The sequence below is a fragment of the Phlebotomus argentipes genome, unplaced genomic scaffold (genome assembly GCF_947086385.1).
Source record: "Phlebotomus argentipes unplaced genomic scaffold, Phlebotomus argentipes genome assembly contig_6, whole genome shotgun sequence".
NCBI lineage: Eukaryota > Metazoa > Arthropoda > Insecta > Diptera > Psychodidae > Phlebotomus > Phlebotomus argentipes.
In genome coordinates, this window is record NW_026776145.1 from 4,330,834 (window position 1) to 4,352,554 (window position 21,721).

Consider the following 21,721-nt stretch of genomic DNA (forward strand, 5'->3'; position numbering starts at 1 on the left):
AGCGAGCGCTTTCGAACAACTCTCAATCTCTAACGGAAGGTGAAAGGAAAACTCTGCAGATTCCAACCACTCTCAGAAAAACACTCTCATGAAAACTTCGTCCTTTTTGGTGAATTCACATAACTTACATACTTTATGAATATGTTTTATGCTTTATAAAATTGTCCAAATTTTTTTTATAGTCAAATTCAGTACTTTAAGCAATTAATAAAATCAATAGTTTTCATTAAACTCGAGCTTCTGTGCATAAATAACAAGATGATCATTTTTTTTGAATATACCTAATGTAAAAACAAAAAATAAATTAAACATACATCTAAGAAAAAAGTTTTATTTAGTCATAAATTCTTTTAGAATAAACTTTTTTTACATACAAATGCTCTTTTCATTATTGTTTCACAATTTACATATATTAAATACAATTTAAAAAAAAAATACTCTTCGATGCTTATTCTATTTTCAATTTGAATCTCAATACTATTTATACAAAAGAAGGATTAAAGAATCAGCACGATTTTATCATTTCTATAAATTTTCAATAAACATTTAAACAGGTATCATAAGAACAATTCTGAACACTATAAATATTATCAATTTCGTGGAGTCAATTTGCATTGAACTAGACACTATGCATTAAAAATTATTTTTGAATTCTGAACTTTCGGAAATACCAAGAGATCTCATATGGAGAGAGAATTCCCGGATATTCGATCAATATTTCATGCAAATGTTCAATTTTCATACTCCAAAAGTGAATACATTGGAAAACATTGCCAAGAATTGTGCGGAGATTTACTGAATTTGGACGAATATTCTTTTTCTGGCAGGCGTTCTTAGCCCATTTCATTGTGGCACGAAAGAATTTCATTTCATCGCGCTTCACATAATTTCTATCTATAATTTTCCTTACCGCCGGCAGTGGAAGATCCAAGAAGATGCTCACAACACTGTCATGCTCAATCATCTTTTCGAAATGTATATCCATTATTTTCATCATTTTCATTTCAAGACCCGCAACTCGCTCGAATGCGATGATCTTGCTGTACATTTGCATGCAATTATCTCTGCGGATGTGTAATCGTAAGTACGCCTTGCAGAGATTCTCCAGATGCTCCATCTCGAATTTCTGAGCCAGCTTCAGGACATCAAAGACATTATATGTTGTCATTGCTGCTGTTTCGGTGTAACAGTAGTTCAGGAAGACCCTGAATGCATCCACAGTCACGTCTTCAATTGCCAACTCGTCCTTGTCCAGTTTTAAATTGTGGAAAATATTATAAAAGCACCAACTGTGCGCACTAAAGATAAATTTATGACCTGGAACTCGTCTCTTCTCCTTGCCGATCACGAAGATCATATCCGAGAGAAACTTATTTTCGATCAATTTAGACAGACTCGAGTTATTCCTCCAAAACACTGACGCATTTGAAATCGGACCTGTTCTTGTGTTCGCATCCATTCTGTTAAAGAATTATCCTTATTTAATGATCAGTACGGTAGAGCGTTCAAAATTGTAGTATTAAAGCTTACTCACTTGCTGTATTTGGTTAAAAACTGGAGATCACTTTTGTTGTTTTACTTTACAGATACAGGTTGCAGATTTTGTGACAAGTTCTACAATTATTCCACACACAGGAAATGACGTTCGTGATGCAGTTCACAAAAAGCGAGACGCGTCGAAGGCAAGTATAATAAAGCGCGCACAAAGTAGAAAAATCAATCCAAGTTCAACTGATGTAACCAGAACTGCTCACACTTCCCCTATAATACAATAAAACACCCAATTCTTTGCATTAATTATATTTCTTGAATCCGTTTACAACACTATGGAGAATTACATTTATTTATTTCTTTAAATATCTGAGACATTCTTTTACAATGTTTTCTTTTATTTGATTCAATACATGTTGTTGGACTGTTTGTGGCGCACGAAGAGAAGGTTTAGAATTCTTACGGTTTTTACTGTGAAGAAACAACACAATTTGAACGTCTTATCACAAAAAATAGTAAAGTCTAACAGACTGTGGTGATGAAGGTGTTCGGGATCATAGAAATGTACAAAAGAGGTCGAAAGTCTATTTTTTATATCTTGTGGCTTTTCTTCATTTCGGTATATGACATTGTTTAATCCGTTTAATTCTATTCCATTGAAAGGAGTTAATTTGTTTTGGGTATGAAGGTAAATTTCATTTACATTCTCACTAATGCTATATTTAATATTTGATTTAGAGTAATAAATAATTCAATATTTTATTATTTCCTCCTTTCTTTCACCTTTCTGGTTATTACAAATCACTTAAATTACAATGTTTATATTCATAATTTCCATCATCTTTTATCTTTTCCTTATTATCTAATATTACTAAAATGTTTTTTTTTTACTATTTTACGCATATAATTTGTTCACGTCACATGTAAGAACATCCGGTCTCAGTTTTTTTTTTTAATTCTTTTAGAGGATAAATTTTTAGTGACAACTTGATACACTTTGATGCAGTTTAATGTTTTATTTATTCTTCCTATTCTTCTCTCACACAAAATTCTGGAATTCTTAGCAAATTTCTCACTTATTTACACAAGGGAATACTTTTGAATTTCCTCTTACTGGTTTTTCTTTTTAAATGTTAATGTTTATCCAGAAAAATATGCTTAGATTTTCGAAAAAGGGGAAATTTTTTTCTCTTCTGTCCATGTAAAAATTTTCACTATAAAAATTACAATTTGTTAATTCTTTCTCTCTAGCGCTCTAAAGACGGTTTCTATATGCGAATTTCTACTGAACTCTCCTAGCTTATGTTCAAACATTCCTTTTCGATTTTATTTTCACTCTACAATCGTCATAATTTTTGGGAGTTTTGGAAAAATGCTGATAGATTTCTTGTTCACATTAATGCAAAGTGACAAAACATAAGGAGAAAAAACTTTCTAGGACGGTTTTGTCAGGTAAAAATGTTCAATTTGAACGGAAACGACAATCAAGTAGTCAATTGAATTCATTGAAGTGGAAGAAAAGTTGGTAACTCTCTTTAGGCCCATTCATAGCGAAGAAGTGTTATTGAGAAATATTCCGCGATTCTCTTTTCTCAGTGTATCAAATTTATTTGCCATTATCTAAGAAAAATTGATTAAATATCATCTCCTATGCTGATCGATTTAATATTTCTTGCCTATAATTCTTGGTCCGGAGACTGAGTAATGAATAAATATGTGCGGTTTCATTTTTTCTGCTCTTCTCTTCCTCACACACAACGGAGGAATAGAATATTGATGCGTGATGAGTCAAGAAATATTCTCATATAGACTCTCAGTTTAGAGGAAAATTGTACCCTTTCCGCTTTGCTAACAAAATGATCTCTCTCTCACTCAGCTGAGAATGAGTGATAGTTTCGATGTTCATAAGAGGAGGAGGAGGAAATGGACACAGAACGAAGATGATTCTGAGAATGCTTAACACGATCATGTTTTCTCCTTCTCTCGCACTCACACTTAAAAAGTATAAAAACAACGATTCTCCTGAACAATTGTCACCAGCACAATTTACTCAGACTCCTCCTCGCGATCGTCGAAGCCCGCCAGATCGGCAGACTGCAGCATCCCTCGCGACAACGCGTACTCAATCAGCGCCAAGTGGCAGAAGACATACTGATCCGGCATCTGAATTGAATATGCGCGCTGCGATCGGATCTTCTCCACGGTTCCTCGGATGTCCGCTGTGCTGAGATCCTCCAGGCGCGATATGCAAATGTCCAGGGTTATGAATGTGCCTGTAACGCGGAGAATAGCTTTAGTATCACTGCCTAAAAACTGCCAAGGAATATCTGGCTAAAAAAGTCACAAGAATATGCAGATATAAAGCATAATAAGCACTTGAATGCTCTTACCAGTGCGTCCAATGCCAGCACTGCAGTGAACAACAATCGGTGGCCCACGCGGATGACCTGCCCAAGTGTCGCCCAGCGCCTTGACCATCTTGGCCTGCTGCTCCCGGACGCGCTGCAGGAAGTTGAGCATCGCCATGGCGGAGGCAGGAACGCCATAATCTGGCCAACTCGTGAATTGCCAATGTGATACGTTTCTCGATTCTTCAGTCTGTCGGGAGAAGCACGAGAATGCCAATCAGGATTAATTGGAAAAGCACAAGTGAAAGTGTATAAGATCAAGATCTTGCTAATCAATCCCGGAATTCGCATTAGTGGCAAAAAGTGATTGCTTCTCAAGAACTTCACTCGCTATCCGGGTTCATGTCGGTTGATATCAAAGACAATCATTCTCTCTAATGGATTAAATACAGTGATTTAGAGATCACGCAATCGCGCGTGCACTCACCTTTGTGTTGGTAAGCTCTAGAGATGCTACTGTGTAATCCTCCTTCGTGTCTACAGATACTGTCCGGATCCTGAACTGTCCGAATTCATTGGCATTGCCCTCTGCCGTGTCCCAGTATTGTCCACACTTGATGCGGCCGCGCTCCATCACGCGTGTCGTCATCACGATCACAAGGCAGTGCTGCTCCCACACCATTCGCCAGAAGTCGTTGGCCGTCTTGGGCAGGGGGCCTTGTGTGGAGATGTAGGCATTCTTCTGCCGGTAGCCGTCCACGAAGTTGGCGTTGATGTAATCGGACGAGGGATCTTCCTCCTCCTCCTGCGACAGCACCACGCGGCTGTGGTCGTAGCACAGGACGTCCGTGTAGCGATTCTTGGCCAGATTGTTGCGCAGCCGGGCGTTGGTGAATGTGCCCTCTGGCGCGCGCGATCGGATGTCCAGGTACTCCTGCACCAGCCCCTGGCGGCCACGCTCACGCACCATTTGTACAATTTGCTCTATCGTCCGCGCGTCGCCCTCCGTGCCGGCCAGGCTGTCGTCATCGCTAAAGCCCGACGAAGCGCTGCTCGGTGGGTTCTCTGACCACAGCTCGCTGATCTGGCCCGTGGCGCCATCACTCAGCGGCTGCGGTTCATTCTGATTGGGGCTCTGCCCGCATGTGCTTGTGATTGTCGTAAGGTCCGAGGTGGAATTCTGCGGCTGCTGCTGGCCGGGCGTCTGTCCGATGCTATTTGCCAGGAGTTCGTCCTCACGATTCGTCATCGATGTCTTGAAGCACTGCAACAACCATGTGGAATGATCAATGCTCAGCGTGCCGCCGAGGCGCGACGGCAGCGATTCGCGCGGGATGTGCAGACTCAGCTGCGGTATGGACACCGTGAACACGCGCTCCCGCAGCTTCTCACGCACGAACAGGCGTAGGATCTTGAACGGAGCCTTGAACCACAGCGGCGCAGTCACGATAAGCACCTTCTTCAGCCTCGCCGGATAGCCGCCCTGCAATGAACGCAGAAAACGCAAAGTTACTCCGATGCGAGCAAAAGTCACCCTTCAACTGCGCCTTGCAATTCCAACCCCCTTCCGAACAGGGTGGAAAAGAGGCCAAAACGAGATCATTTAGAGTGTGTGTGTGAGTGGAAATCTCCTTCGGTGAAATGTGTCAGTGAAGCATCGCTGTTGGAAAGAGGGTCGTTGATACCATTCTTCTCTATTGCATTGTTTTTTTTAGCCACACTCTCGCCGTCTGAAGGCTCAGCTTAGCGCATTCGAGCCGGGATCGGGATTTAATGAATTGGATAAGTGATTGTTCATGAGCACGCTACAAAGATTAGATAAGCGTTCGCATAGGGTATTTTCCGGATTAGAGCATAAATGAATGAGTGTATAAAATTACATGACTTTGTGTACAAAAGCAGCAAAATTACGTTCTTGTCTTTTCTAACTAAGGCTAGAAAAAGGTGAAATTCTAGACATAAAGTACAGAGAATGAAACATTTCTTTTCAAATATCTTGAGATAACTTGATTTTTTTTGTTGTGATAAGGGCAATTAGTCCTCATGATATTGTTATTTGTAGGGTATTTGTGAACAAATTTATTTGCTCCTCAAATCATCCCCTGAGTGAAGGGCTTCGCATTGACTCGTCTGCTGCTTTATGTGTGTACTATAAAAAGACGAAAGGAGAGAGGGCACGACACATTGATGATTTGCCAAAAAGGACGGCAGAAAAAAACATTGGGACAATTGACTGAAGAGCAACTGTGACGAAAAAGGCGAAAGAGACGAAGCAACAAGGAATGTAATGGCACGATTCGTCCATTGTTAATCGTATGGTTTCGTTCTGTCTGAAATTTTCGAAAGATTCGCCGTCATAACATTGCAAAATCATCCCTTCTCAGCCCCACACGAAATCCCACAAAACTTCAGCAGCCATGGAAAATCTCTCATGACAAATTGAATTGAAAGTAAATTCACACACGCTCTCCGGAGGGGCCAATAAACTCATTTTTCTTTCACCCCCGCACAAGTGCAGCTGCCCAAAAAATACACCCAGTCTTCTGGTGGAGTCAGAAAGCGCGCGTCTCGGTGAGACAAAAAGACCCCCTTTGCGTTATTAAATACAAATTCGGTCGAGGGGAACGAAGGGCGAAAAAGGGAGACGAGAGTTGGGCGGAAGATTTGTGGGGCTAGTGATTCTCAGGGAATTGCTTTTCAAACGTGCCTCGAGAGCTTCGCCTAAACTCAATTTTGATGTTTCGTCACTTCAGTCAGCAATCATTGGGGATGGGAAAAATTTACAAGAAGAACTTTAAGTCGGAGGCGTTGTTGAACTTTTGTTGTGTGTCAGAGTCATTAGAAATTCACTGATTGGCGATTCATGACATTGTATTATTCGGGAGTAATCGATGTGATAAGGAAACTCTTGAAAAAACCTACAAGCTTTTCAAGGAGGGAAAACTTTGACGACTAATGACTCAAGCTACAATGACGGTTTATTTACCGAGGATTCTCCCTCACGTCGTCACATTCCTTGGCAAAGCCGCACACACACAGAAGCGCGGCAAGAACTTTCCTACCCACTAACGGCATTTGCTTGTTGCCCCAACAACACCGCCCCAAAAGCCAGGAGCCGCACAACAGCTGAACTACATTCTGGCGAAATCTTTCTCACTCCGGGTTGGGCATCAAACACTCTTGACTCATTTGAAATGTTAATGGAATTACAGCCCAGGAAGTGCGGGAGCCATGGAAGTTGAGGATTTTCTCTCCCTATTTGCGTGCCCTCATTTTGTGGGGGTGCCGAAAGAATATCACGAAAAGATTTCTCAATTGTTGACAGAGAAGATGCGATAAAAAAGTCCGCGGAACTTTTTAACGGTTCCTCCGTTTTGAAGAGTTCTTCGTCTTTCATTCTACCTGATAATATGATTTCTCTTTGGCAATTTCCATGGCAATTTTTTGTGCCGAAACCCACCGACAAGGCGTGGGTGTAAACAATACGAAACTGAGGGGCGAAGCAGAGATGCAATGAGAGAGTTGAGGGCTTTCCTATTCACATTACGACTGTTTTCATTCCAAATGCCTGACGTCTCTTCGTCTGGTTGGTTTTTGAGAAGAGGGTTCCCCTATTCTGTGAGGGAATCCATAACTAACGGCAACCCATTCGGACGAGGGTGGAACAATTCAGTGGCTTCTGAGTGCAAACGCAGTGGCGAAAATTACGGGCACAAAGCACACATTAATTGGAATGGGAGATTCTAAGAATCGATATTCTTAGAATCAATCCAATACCCTTCAGAAACTCACCTCAGGGGCATTTTTAGCAAGAAAATGACTTTCTTAAGGGAAACTTTGTCATTCCTATGCAAACAATCCATGTAAATTTTACAACAAGAGACAAAAGTAGACAGTTTGAATAAAACTATTAATTGCCTTTGAAATAGTAATAATGGTGTGCATAAGCGGTTAAAAGGAATCCAGAGCGTCTGGAGTCTTTCACGCACGCAAAATAGGTCATCTTGATATGCAGACAATGTGTGACCTTAATATGCGAAGCATCCCTTGCTGGAGTGCAGCGACCTGCGCATCAAATACACTTGTTTGCCTCTCTTGCCGCTCTGGTGGAAAATTCTTGGCATCCCTCTGCGAAAATGTGCACATGAGATGACTCATCGACCAGGGGTGGATTCCCTGTCCTCGCACAGGCACGAGTGATTCATCCCGCAGGAATTTCTCTTCGTGTCGCACATCATGTGATGAAGTGATCTTTCGCCAGTTAAAAATACACGCCACACTTTGTGAGCGACCGTGCGACAGATTCTGCATGCTGCACATTTTTTCCACAACCTCCGGAAGTGGGTCAACGGCACTGGAGGCGGAAAATGAGGACAAAGGCACTGCGGCTTGTCCTCATTTCCGTTTTCATTTTTCCGACCCTCTCACTATAATGTGGCTTTTAAAATTGCGCGCCTCTCACACTAAAAATGCCCCACTAAAACATGGTTGAATCCCGGGAAAATTGTGTCACCAGAAGTTCCATTTCATACGCATATTAAAGTTTCAACGAAATGGAAAAAGGCAGCGAGACAAATTATTGGATTTCCCATAAAATTTTATGCGTGTTGTAAGCTTAGTCTATATCGATTAAATAGTGCGAGAAGCTATGAAATGGTGGTGTAATCGTGAAATCGAATGCGAGTGATAACGAAAAAAAACAATTACCGGAAAATTCTTAGAATTTTCACTTCCACATTTTCATTTTCCCACCCCGAAAGCGCGTGTTTTTGCGTCTTTCCCTCTGCAAACAACAAGTTTGTGACGCACTTTTTGTCGATTGATCAATAGTGTTACATATTTTATTTAGAAAATGTATGTACGAGAAAAAAGTTAGAATTTATGAAGCTCTCCCTTTGACCTTCAACTGCGGTGTTGATTCTTTATGTTGCCTTTTCCATGCCCACCCTCGCGAGTTGTAAATGTTAATATTGACGCGAGAATTGCGGTGAAAAAATGTCTGAGTTGAGGAAATTTCCCAAGAAAGCACAACAAAATGCTAGAGAAGGGCTGATAAATTGTAATTGTTGACGTACTTTAGTCACAGTCCGTGTCAAAGTTGAGCGGAATTTATGAACACAGTGCTTGCCATTGTAAAAGGACAGACTTTTTTCTCTCTGTCACCTTCAACCCTCACTCAGAGTTTCCACACAAGCTTAGGAATTGCAGGAAAGCACGCGATATAGTCAATGAATAATTCACCCTGAAATTTCCCTCATTTCCCTTTACATCGCCTCTGTCTATTCATTGGTCACCAAGATGAAGTTGAGTGGAAATTAATTATCTTTTAATTACAATTGAATTTACCGAAATGACTCTTTCAGCACTTCACCGACTGTGACGTATGCATTCCAATTATAGCACGGAGATTCACATGAAATCATCATTTCGGCCTAAACAAATTGACCAAGCACGCTTCAGTGCAATTTCTGACATCTCCATAGCTTTCAGTCCGGATTCAGTGTCAAAGAACGTCCTTGTAGTTTTTTTCACAAATCCCCGCGATTTAATTGACAAATTATCAAGTGCAAAAAGAAGCTCAAATTTGGCGAAGAAAAAAGAATTCCCAATTGAAGAGAGGGCTTTTTATAGTGAGGTGTGAAGAACGAATGAAAAAGAATGAGAATGCCTGAAAAGCAGCTCAATTGGAATTGAATTTTTATGTCTTTTGCGCCTCCTCTCCTGAATCTCCGCGCGCCTCACCAATCAATTGACTTCCAAATCAAGCTACTGTGGCATTCTCAACTTCGCCATCAACACATTTGGTACCGTGGCGAGTGAAAAAATGCCTAAAAAATATTATTTTCATTGTATAATTCGAGATTCATTGAGAATCGCATAAATCATCCAACATATAAGACTCTCTTGGAGGCAATGGAGAGTGGAAAAATGTAGATAAGTACCAGCTGTGCTCAGTTTTTGCGCAGCTGGGATTTTTAGGGACAATACGCAATATGACAAATCATGATTGGTTCTTGTGGGTGGCATAAAATTTCTGATAGTCAAGATGATCATAATCAATTTATTTTCAACGATCAGCTTCACATCTCGAAACGTCAAGAAATGTTGAAAAGTGAGACTTCCAGTTGTTCTATCTCAATGATTACTATGGATTCCTTGGAGGGATTTTTTAAGCACATAAACATAGTAAGTTACCAGAAGAGTTACAATCATTGAATACGATTCAAGTTTCCCTAAATTCAGTTTCCTAACACAGCATTTTTCAACCAATTACAATAGCTGGACATGAAATGCCGACCCACAGAAGAAAAGACAGAGAGAAAACATATTAAAGCCCACACAATCGCAAAAAAGAAGTGTCTCTTGAGGAGAGTCATCACGTAGAAATTTTTCGCCAATAAACACACATTTAAAAAGTCCAATATTTGTCGTCGAGAAATTGATACGCAGGATGAAAAAATGGGAAAAAGAAAAGCAAATTGAAGATGCATAGTTGAGAGTTTTTCAGGTGAAACAATTTACGGGCCTGAAAATGTTATGGTTTCTTGCTCTCTCTCTGTCTGCAATAGTGCTGTGTTGAGGAGGTGATTGTAATTAAAATTAGCGTCAAATACATTTAGTGAGAGTGGGATTGACGTCACCTCCAAACTCTAAGACTTTTGCCAAGAATTTTCACTCTTTTCTCAAGCACACACTGTCTGTGTGTAAAACTCATACAACCGCACAAAAGCAACGTGATAAATTCCCTCATTCTGGGTTGTGGAAGAAAATTTTCTAAAACGCAATTTCCATGTCAAATGCTAATATCACAAGAGTGAAAAATTTTCACTCCACTTCTCGGTTTTGGTGCTGTGTGTGTGTGTATGTGGAAAAAGCATCAAAGGAAGGGGCGTAGATGAAAATCCACCAGTTGGAAAATCTCACCGTTTTATGTAGAAGAGAAACACCGCCAAGTAATCCTTAGATATGAGATGGTAAGAGATGTAAAATGGCTACGAAATTTTCCAATATTGATGGCATTTCACAAACACTTCTAATCCGTGTAATTGCACTCTAGCTTTGCCTCTTGACAGACTGATTGGAAATCACTTAAAGCGAGCTTTTATCAGCCCCAGACAATACAGAAATGCAAAATGGGAGAAAATTGCACAATGCACTGTTATCTAATCTGTAATAGTTTTTACTTGAGCGTCTCTTGAGGAGTGTTTTTCACATAGATTTTTCTCACATTACACTTGAACTTGTGTGTATCACTCTTTAAAACTGAGCTAAAACTCCTTTTTGTGTCGCCTATTCGACTGGGAAATTGTCATGTTCACAGGATTTTCCACACACAGAGAGAATGACTTGAGGAATGAGAGGCAAAGTTGCAAATTGACTGAAGGAAAAACTCCTCTCACAGACTCTTTGGCAAAAATGCACAACAACCACACGACACAGCCGTCAAGTGACTCAATCAACAGCATAAGATCTGCCTCCGTCTATCCCTAAGCACACATATTTAAGCGCCTGGCCGATGTGAGAAAGGTGCGGGAGTGTGAACAGGAGGGAAAATCTCATCAATCGATTGCACCGGAAAGTGGCGAGTTTGCGCAGTGCTTCAGTGGGAAAAAATCGGGTGAAAAGCACCCAGAAATTCACCCAAACCGAATCCCTTTGAAAGGAAAAGCTTGTCTGCACCGATTGCAGTTTTTTCCAACTGCCAAAAAGCACAAAATCTCGATGTTTTTTTCATCTCAATTCATAACAACAATCCAAACGAGACTATCTAAGCAATTTCCGCTAAATGTATTGTTTAGAACGCCACAATCAATTGAAAAAGTGTGTGATTCATGATTTTCATATGTTGTGACTGTGTTTTTTTGTGTCGCAAAACACAGAAAAAACACACAAGGTAAGGTCACGTCATACAAATATTGGATCTACACATCCAGGAGAGGAGGAGAGATGAGATAAATGCATTTTAAAATCGCCTCACATTGAACTTTTTGCGACAAATTGCAAATATTGCTCATGCCACATTTGCCATGGCATGATTTTTCCACTTCCCACCTCACGTTGCTCACATTGCAAGGGTCGCCGCAGAGTGAAATCCCCACATATAATCAATTTCGTAAACAAACACTTGAGCTGTGAATATAATTCATTCAATTGACATCTCTCGAAATTCAATTGAGCTTCGTGCCAGCCTAAAACAACCTCTTTGCTCATTCAGTGCGAGAACGGGAAATGGAATTTAATGAAAAAAATGATTATTAAAATGAACATGGACAAAAGAGGAACCTACAAAGAAACTCCATCACCTGTCCGAAATGCGTGCTTGGCGGACTTTTGCGCGCTCTTCAATGAGCAACGCACACGATAAATTCTCAATTGATTCCCAAAAAAGCACCTGCCGTCACTGGTCACTTCGCGACTCGCACTTTTACAGTATTATTTCTGCGTGTGTGTCTCTTTGCCACACAAAATCCCCCAAAATTGCCTGACTTAGAATGACTTTGAGGAGCCAGATGCAGAAATTTTCACTTTTTCACCCATTTTTCACCTTTGTCACAGCAAAGAAACCACATCTGATCACATCATTGAGTGGGAAAGAAGGTATTTTTCACCGCCAAGACTCAAAATAAAACTAAAGACACTCGTAGAAAATTGACAGTCATTGAGCTCTCGCGCTCGACTATGATTAAACTTAATGCTTTTAGTAACACACACTCATGCCATAAGCCACACATGCAAAATTGCGGCCAGCAGTGGACTTTTTGAGTGTGTGTTTCCGTCAGATGATGTTAAATTACTCGTAGAATTTTTCCCTCCCTAATTGTTTCCAATTCAGTGAAAATCCAACTTCTTTATTCATTTCTTCGTTTTTTTTTTCGGGGCACAAGTGAAGAAATTCTCAGTGCCGGACAATTAATTTGACGGACGGCTGATGCTTAATTATCATACAGTTAAGAAGCGAATTTCAAAGTAGATGAAAAACTCTCTAAAGCACGTGCAGAAATTGTATCTGATTGCTTTAAAATTATGGGGAGTGATGCTACTTGAGGAGAAGCAGAAGAAGGCAATAATGTATTTAAATGACTCGTTTTAATCACATTTACTGTATTTGGAAGTTCACGTCCGATCGCGAATTTTATGTGATGTGATTTATGTGTGGTTTTTAGGGGAGATTCTAATGTTTGATTACACTCAAGTTGCTTCACGAAACCTGAGATTTTCAGCATATAAAATACGTTTGTGTACTCATATTTAACATATTTTATGGCATAATCAAAAACGTACATTAAATTATATTATTTATCATTAAAGGAAGCATTTAGTGAAAATTTTGCAGAGCATGAAAATTCATTGAGGTGAGATATCGTTATATTTTTTGAAAACTTCCAAGATTTATTAAATCTGAACATAAGTTCCAATCTCATGAGAATTCTACACGAATTCCAAAGCGAAACAGAAGTGAAATACTACCAATAATAATCATCGAATTTTACTATCGCTATCATCGCCAGGCATTCAGCTACAATTTTCTACACTCCCTCAGCTTTTCTCTCAGTGTAGTTCTAATGCACACACAGCGAACACTTTAAAGAATACAAACAGCAAATGCTCAGAGAGTGTGAGAAATCCCCCACCGAAAAAACTACTGGCAGTGTTGGTGTCGCTATTTTCATTATCACCTGGCACGAGTTTCTGACTCTGTATCGTGACTTTTTGGCATTAAATTGGTATTTGTGGATGCTTTTTGTGTACATGTGCGCGCAATCTACTGAATTTTTTACACAAGGCCACAATGTAGAAATGAGAAATAATCTTTATTGACTCTCTTCACCGGCACAACTGGCAAACAAGAAGGGTGCGAGAAATGTGTTTATTTCCATTGCACGGAAAGTGATAATTCCTATCAAACCGTGAGGAAAATTTATGTGACAAATTCCCATTGCTGTGGAAATCATTGATTTCCACAGGAATTCAAAGAGCATTCCATAGAGGCGGAAAATGATTGGAAAAAATGCTCTCGTGCGAATACATATTAAACAATCAAGCCGGAGAGAAGAAATAAATTACTTAATTGAAAATTAAAAAAAAGAGAAAATACAGTGCAGATGAAGTGAGAGATACGGTGTGAAAAGATTTAAATAAAACTGTTTAAAATTGAATTATATTTGCACAATGAAAGTCTTTTTTCGGGCATTGCGTCGCCAGGGAAAAAAGAGAGCAAGTTTTCCCACCGTGACTAAGAAAAATTAATTAAGGCGGAAAAAAGTGGAAAAATTAATTTCACATTAGACGAAGAGACTGGAAGTTGTCTCATAATGCACATTGAAGGTAATGGGTGATTTTTTTAGTGTGTTATAAAGGGAAAATGTGGGTCAGTTGGCATGAGTTGAAGCGCAAAGAGAACACTCCTACCTTCACTGTGACGGTGAAGATAATCAAGAGAGTGAGATTTATCAATTCAAGTCACTGATTTGCTTTCTTTCCATCATAGAAGTGTGTTGGATATTTTTATCACGCAGATTTTCCCTAGCGATTTCTGCCCACCCGAGGAGAAAATGAAGTATCAAGAGCATTAGACAATTTTCCGTCATTAAAGCACTTCTGGAGAATAGAGAGAAATATACTCGTTTCACTCATTAGAGCTGCTGTTTCTCGGGTCCAAAATTATAGTAAGTGGCATGAAGACCTTTTCAACGGATGTTCACTTTTAGATCTGAGTGTTTCTGTAGAGCTCTAGAATAATTCTTCTGCTCTTTTGACTTTTGGGTATTCGTGTGATTCGTGCTAAAGGCATAATAAAAGTAACGAATTATTGTAGTTGAATATCTTGTTAGAACGTCATTCAAGAATTTCTTGAAGATTTGTAAATGCGGGAATTTTAAAGATGAAAATTTGTGAACTAAATAAATTCTCCATTACTTAAATTGGTCCTCAAATATAAAATCTTTCACATATCTAAATTGTTCAGAGAAATTCTAACTCTTCTAAACTATAATCAGAGCGAGTGATTATCATATTGAGTTTTGTCGAATAGTTAGCAACTTACTTTGAGCAGAGTCAGGATCTTTTGAGACAGATCGTAGTCAAAGTTGGAATACTTCGATCCGCTCATATCGTAGATGAAGACTAGGCCTGACTTCTGGGTTTCGGCATTCTGCAGCGCCACATCCAGCTGATAAACGACGCCTTGGAGAGTGGTTTTGTGGGTCACCGTCATGGGATAGTGAAGATTGGCGGTGAAGAGCGCTATCGCGGCGCCTGTTGCATCGCGCTGGGGCTGCAAATGAGATCTCAATCAGTCAAATAGCCCGAGAACAAACAATTGCAGTGATATTTATACCAAAATGGTGAACTTTCCAGTCTCCAGTTCACTCCTCAGCGGATCGCACATCGGGTCGAAGCTGTAGAGGCCCTCCTTTTGACGAATCAATTCATGCTGCTCATAGAGAGCAACAGCTCGTGGCACGTCGAATTTGCGAGCCAGAAGAAATTTTATTGCCGTGGCCGGTGAAACCGCTTTGCGACTACTCACGGCATCAATAAATTGCTGTACAGCCTGAAAATGATAATTGAGAGGAGGAAAAATTAATTAAAATATAACGCAAAAATTGTATTACTCACTCAATACAGGTGGAAATGAGTGAATTATTTTCCAACCAATGTATTGTGCATGTATACAAGTTTGATGCTTATGTTGAAGAGAGAAAAGAGAGCAAAGAAGACTTCCAAGAAAAATTCTTTTTCTTCTATGCTCTTTCAGAGTTTCTTCATCATTTGCCTCTCGGTTATGCTAGAAACATCTCTTCTTATTCGCTCTCTTCGCCTCTCGTGATCGCTTTCTGGAGCTGAAGAAACACTTCGTGTGTCGATTGAAAATACTTCTTTTCCTTTTGTAAAAATCATTTTATGCAAAACATTTCCACGAAGTGCTCTCGCACCATCAATGCTGATACTTTATACCAACCCTGACGAGCCAATTGAGGACGTAGCGAAAGAAATTGAAACTCCTTCGTCGATTCATAGCTGGAAAATCACAATTATTTTACTTCTTTCACACTTGATTATCCATTTTTTTTTTCATTTAGAGCCCATTTAGTCCGTCTAGTTTGTGTCTCTGGAAACTGAAATTTCTCTCAAGTGGCCTCGAAAATCACATCACAAGTAACAATTTCACATTGCTATTGTTGCAAGAAACTGCTAAGGTGCAGAGCAAACACATCTTTGGCCAAGTACAGTGGAAAACACTTTGAGATTTAATATGAGTTTCTTTCTCTGAAGAAGCCCAGCAACGTCGATTGTACAGTTAGAACATCTTCAACCATTCACTCTTGGAGAATTTTGAGAATCTCCTTCTGATCCAATTGAACTCCAATTCAATTACATCCAATTTCCTCACATCTCTAGATTTCCAGTGATGATTTTTCACCCAACGAATGCAGTTAAAAAAAATGACAACGACGAGCGAGAAAAGGAAAAGCACAACAAATCGTCTCTTCTGACACTGAAATACTAAAGTACACTTTATATTTTTTGATACTCTCCACACACCATTTCTTCATGCCACTCTTCCTCTCTCTCACACATTCAGGTCTCTAATGTGAAAGAAATTGTTCGACGAATGAACTCACTTTGAGTAGAAGAAGTATAAAAAAGAAATGCACAAAGTGGAGGAAGAGAAACATTACACCAGAGATGGATTCAGTTGATTCTAATCACGCTCTTAAGACGACTTCCTAAGCTATTCAGAGTGATCTCGAAAAGATTGAACGGGTTTAGCCAATCATTTACTCTCTTTTCGCCCCAGAATAGTGCATTTCGGAAGGCAAATTACTGATTTTATGACTTCGACGAAGTACCGCCAAAATCAGTCTGAGTTTTCACTTTAAATATTCTCATTAAAATCTTTTCTGGGGCATATTTGCCATTTGTTAACATGGCCACAATGAAGTTTTCCAGGAAAGGGAGTATTGAAGCATTTTAACAATTGATAAAACAGCCAAGAAGCAACATTATTATTTCAGTTATGTCATACTAATCAATTCACTGGAATAAAGTTTATGTTCTCTAAAGCACTTAAAATAACATGTAATTGAAAAAATATTTGCTACAAATTGTTAGACAATTATCAAGAAATTTGTTCAGTTACCATTATTATTATTATTCGAGAAATAATTAATCAGAATGGTCTAAGAAAACCCCCAAAAATTGTAAAAGATAAATTGAAGCTTTCCGAGAATAAATGCGACGTTCTTCCACAATTATATTGAAAATTCATTCAAGCGACGCATGATGGAAGAATGTGCTATTCTGCTGTGTTTAATTTTGATTAGCTAATGTTTTCCTTGTATGATTTATGGCATGATATTTGTCTGGAGAAAACATTGTCGTAAAATCTGTGATGCTTTCTGCGTAAAAGCTTAATAGAATTGTGCATATATTTCATTTGCTGTCAAATAAAGCATTTTCCTGCCTTTCTCCCACCTCAATTGCCGCACGCAGATTCATCGATCTTGATGGTGGAAATTGCAAAAGAACCCATCAACTTGCGCGCACAGTAATTTCTTTCACTCTGTCACATGATCTCTCTCTTGCTCTAAATGTCTTTGCTGGACCGCGCATTTTGCCGTCAATTAGAATGTAACGGTGAAGATCTTGTGTTCAAAATAGCAATTTTCCAAGACACCCGTTTAATTGATACTTCTTCGCTTCCTGTCCATGACACAGACGCACAATTTTCAGGATGATATAAATTCCAGTGAAGTCAATTTCAATTTCCTCCCCTTTGCTTTATGGCTCTTCTCATGCCTTCACAAACACCCTTCAAGATTCCCTCGTGCACTTTTCTCTCTCGCTCTCTCTCTCTCCCTTGCTGTCGCCGTGTTTCTTTTATTATTTATTGGATCACCGGATTTCCGCCAGCACAAATGAAGTCTCAATGCGAGACTTCAAAATTGACAACAGTGCGAACGAGACTCTCCCTCTCATCCACTTGAGAGAAGACATTTTCACCATCCACGCAGTTTGCGTGGGAAAATTTTCCAATTACACCCACACACAATTTTCCCGCTGGAGTTGAAGAGCAAATCAAATTTTCCCTTGAAAATTACTCTACACTTGCCAAATCCGTGGGTGTTTCCATATCAAATTGTGCTCTCCAGATCATTTTATTGTTTGTGACATGTTTTCCGTCCTATGAATTCCACTTTTCCACAATTTTCCTACTAAAAATAGACGTCCTTTGATATGAAATGCCACCTCCTCTCGAAAAGGTATTTGTGTACCAAGAAACAGGAGGAAGAAATCTTGTCTCACTGCAATCTTTCCCCATTGATTCTTAGATGTTTGTTTACATAAAACCACTATTCATAGTTGGTTGGGGGGAAATAAAAATGCGCGACAATTTGTAAGATGACGGATTTCTGCGAAAAACTGCGCACCAGATTTAGCCGAAATGAGGAGGAAATAAACAAGCAAATGCGAAAACTCTAAAGTAAACACCATCAGGGAATGAGTAATAAACGTAGTAAAGTACATCTCTCTTCACTCACAAATCAAGCTAAAGTGCAAAGTGAAATTTTATATGGAATCACATTAATGACACAATTTTCTGATGAAAGGAAAAATATCAATGTCTCTATATATGAAGAAGACTTGATTGCTTTGCTGGTGGGATGAGAATTTTCGTTTGTTTTCAGAGTCACTCTTTTTTGCTTGGGATGTTATTGAGTTCTGGAGAGTCGCTCTACATTTGCACAATATAACTTTCGCTCTGAGAATGTGACTTGAAATTTATTCATTAAAATTCTCAGTTTTATGAATAAATTAGTACTGAAGTGACACAAATTCTTGTTGCCACTCAGTCTGAATTATCTCATTCTTTCTTAATCACATTTGCAAATAAATTTTATGTCATTTTTATCGGTACGGAAGAGCAAAGTCTGTTGAGCGGCTCGTGAATGAGAGTCTTTGATTGCAAATTCTTTATCAAACACTGATAAATCAATGCAAAGCTGAACAAATATTGCCAAAAAAAACCACACAAGACACTCTTGAATGTGATGCGCGACATATCCTGTATTGCTCTCTTTTCCACGTCTTTCTTCACACTTTTAATGAGCTCGCAGACGAAAGAGAAATTGGAGTGGCTGTAAATTTCCCGAGCCATCGAACGTTGCCCGGCATTTGCAGAGATTGATCTCTAAATCTTCTTGTTGATTGTGTGCGGCGAGAAGATTCACCGTGATCCCGAGTGTGTTTGAGCGAGCACACACATTTTCGAGCAAAATCCAACGTGTACCGAAACGGAAGCAACTGATTTCCGGCCAGACTGTTGCTATGCCGGCGTTCTGAGGCATCGCGAGACTCACATCTAATGTAAATGGTGAAAGAGCGGCGATGTCTCTTTCTCAGGCACACAGCCGAATTACATTCATTATCCACTTCCGAGAAATTTAATATCACAAGGATTCACAGGAAGGTTCATTTCATTTCTGTCTGTCGTCATGTCGCCGAGGGAAAAGTCTGTGCATTTTCTTGAACCCGCAGCCAATGGCTTTTCATTTCGCCCGATAACAATGGTGTCATTCTGATAACAAATTAATTTCTCTAGCGAACACCACTACTAAAGTTTCTCGTGGTTTCTCGCTTCTACTCATTTAGCAACGAATGAAGCTTTAGACGTTACGACGTTCAGTTTACTTAAATCTGACTAAAATAGCATAGCTAAGTGAAATTACATAATTAACTCAAATAATCTTTGCAATTTAAAGCAAAAATTTCAAAATTTTGTTAAGTTTCATCATATTTAATTAATATATTGTCAAGTCAACTTATTTAGTCAACCCTATTTCGCTACTTGGGATGCTTTTTTTCTCATTTCGAATTCTCAGAATCAATTTATTTGAGATGCTACCCGAATTCTGGTTATTTTCCAATCTTATCAACCATGGATTCCAATGGATTCTGTTTTCCGGGAAAAGAAAGCAATTCCAGATCACGTGAAGATTTATATTACTTGTGGAAAAAGAATTCTCATTATTGACAGAATAATTAATAATACCAGAGAGATTGTTTGTTTGTTTTAGAGAGCGCGATAAGTAATTTGATATGACATAAAAACAGAATGTTTGAATGCATAACTGATAGACACACCTCTTTTTTTGATCAAAATGATAGTGAAATTTCATATTAATTTCCCATAAATAAGCACTATTTATTAATAGTGGAATAGTAAATTTTTCCAAGGTGAAAATTGGTAACGTTCACTCAGGAAAATTGCATTGCAAAAGGTTTCTATTGCGAAACTCTTGAGGCAATTCATGCGTGACATTCGAATTGGGTTGAAAAAGAATGATTATTCTATGCAATTACAGGGTTGTGTGCAAAACTTGTAGCAACTTTGAGTCATTTTTTCTCTGTTCTTCGCCATACGGAAAAGCTCGGATACTATTCCAAGAGGCAGCAATGTTTTCTGGGCACATTGTAAGAGGTAAAGTTTGCTGAAAGAGAGATGTTAAAATAGTGTGTAAATGATGTAAATGCCTTTGCAAACATTAGAGATTTGCCCTCGAGAAGCTTTGAGGTGATCTTGGAAGATTTTATGTTGATTTTTCTCCAGTGTTCATCCAAGGAAAAAGCAAATTCCATTGCATAATTTATACTTTTCGTCAATGCCCTGAGAATTTCTCATTCTTTTTCGGGAGGCGCGCTCAAAATCGATTATTTCTGGGTTAGTGCGAGGATTTCGAGGAAAAACCCTCGTGTGTAAACAAAGAATGAGCGGCACTATTCGCTAAGAGTAAAAGTATTTCCGCTGAGGGAATTTTTACGTGGAAAATTATGTGCGTGATTGTCCAACTTTTTCTCCCTCTTCGCCTGAAGTTATGACCAGGAATTTTTTCCATGAAGTGCAGGGGATTTCTCTGGCTGTCGCGCTGTGCGGAGAGATTCGTGGCCGGGATGAGTCACACCAGAATCACCCGCTAATTGGCGTCTGGGAGTCGTTTTGATTAGGTGGAAGAATGACTGTCCCTTTGATGTCTTTCTCTCCTCAGCCAGCGACATTCCACAAGGCGCCTCTTATCACGCGAATGCCTTCTTCGCCGCTTCCCTCCGGCCTACGGACAAACGAGAGGCGCAGGAAAAGCCCAGGGATACTCACAAGCGACTCCATGTCGGATGAAATGGGTGTTTTTCAGTGGGTGGAAATTCTGATGTGGTAGAAAACTTGTCTCGCTCTCTCTGTGTGAAATTCTGGGTGTCGCACAGAATGTTGTGTTCCTCCTCCTCCCGGACGAAATTCAATGGTGCGATGGAGTGTGTGAGATTTTGAGCGCTTTTCCCACAATCGGCATTATTGTGCACTCACTGGAGCACATGAACTACAGTCCTTGGGACCGATGCAAACATACTTTTGCACACAAACTACTTTTGCTTGGCTCTCAAACACTTTTTTGGCACGTTTTCATATTTTCAATTTTACTCTGCGTGTGAATTTCTCTACCACTGCGAAGCGACTAGCAAACGTGACACTCTTGTGCTGTTCGAAATCGTCAGTGCTACACTGTTGTGCACGCCGGCATTTGTGCGATTGTAGGGGAAGTCGGAAAATATGAATGAGGCCTGCATGAACACTCTCCCAGCGTAGCCCTAAATTTTTGTTCAATGTCAATTGAGCTGAAAATGCTGCAAAGTTTTGGAATAAGGGGAAAATATTTCCTTGGAAGATGAAGAATTTTTCTCTCAGAAATATATTTCTTATTTACAGCATTTTGCATTTAATTTGTTATTAGAATCCTTAAAATCCAGAAAATGATGGGATTTTAAGAGTAATTTTTATCCACGAGTAGAAAATTCTTAGCAGTGTTGCTTCATGCTTTTCTATT

At 39.4% G+C, this 21,721-nt stretch overlaps 2 protein-coding genes across 2 annotated transcripts; both read right to left on the minus strand.

Moving 5' to 3' along the window:
• Window positions 1–394: 394 nt before the first annotated feature.
• On the minus strand, window positions 395–1,606 carry LOC132256478 (BTB/POZ domain-containing protein 3-like). Its single transcript, XM_059752916.1, has 2 exons — window positions 1,535–1,606; window positions 395–1,460 (listed from the first exon to the last, which is right to left on the minus strand). Exon 2 carries the CDS (start codon window positions 1,457–1,459, stop codon window positions 641–643), a length of 819 nt encoding a protein of 272 aa, XP_059608899.1. The 5' UTR covers window position 1,460; window positions 1,535–1,606; the 3' UTR covers window positions 395–640.
• Window positions 1,607–1,784: 178 nt separating this feature from the next.
• On the minus strand, window positions 1,785–21,351 carry LOC132265987 (tyrosine-protein phosphatase non-receptor type 9). Its single transcript, XM_059766801.1, has 6 exons — window positions 20,998–21,351; window positions 15,178–15,393; window positions 14,884–15,114; window positions 4,327–5,322; window positions 3,882–4,089; window positions 1,785–3,764 (listed from the first exon to the last, which is right to left on the minus strand). The coding sequence occupies exons 1-6, from the start codon at window positions 21,007–21,009 to the stop codon at window positions 3,538–3,540; spliced, it is 1,890 nt and encodes a 629-aa protein (XP_059622784.1). The 5' UTR covers window positions 21,010–21,351; the 3' UTR covers window positions 1,785–3,537.
• Window positions 21,352–21,721: the final 370 nt, after the last annotated feature.

What these genes read in the sequence shown, in the direction of transcription:
- LOC132265987 (XM_059766801.1), bottom strand. An exon ending in AGATCCTGACTCTGCTCAAA is followed by an intron (nt 5,323 to 14,883) that starts GTAAGTTGCTAA and finishes CGTTCATTGCAG; the next exon opens with GGCGGCTATCCGGCGAGGCT. An exon ending in TAGAGCTTACCAACACAAAG is followed by an intron (nt 4,090 to 4,326) that starts GTGAGTGCACGC and finishes TTCTCCCGACAG; the next exon opens with ACTGAAGAATCGAGAAACGT.
- LOC132256478 (XM_059752916.1), bottom strand. Translation starts at nt 1,459, where the DNA reads ATGGATGCGAACACAAGAACAGGTCCGATTTCAAATGCGTCAGTGTTT.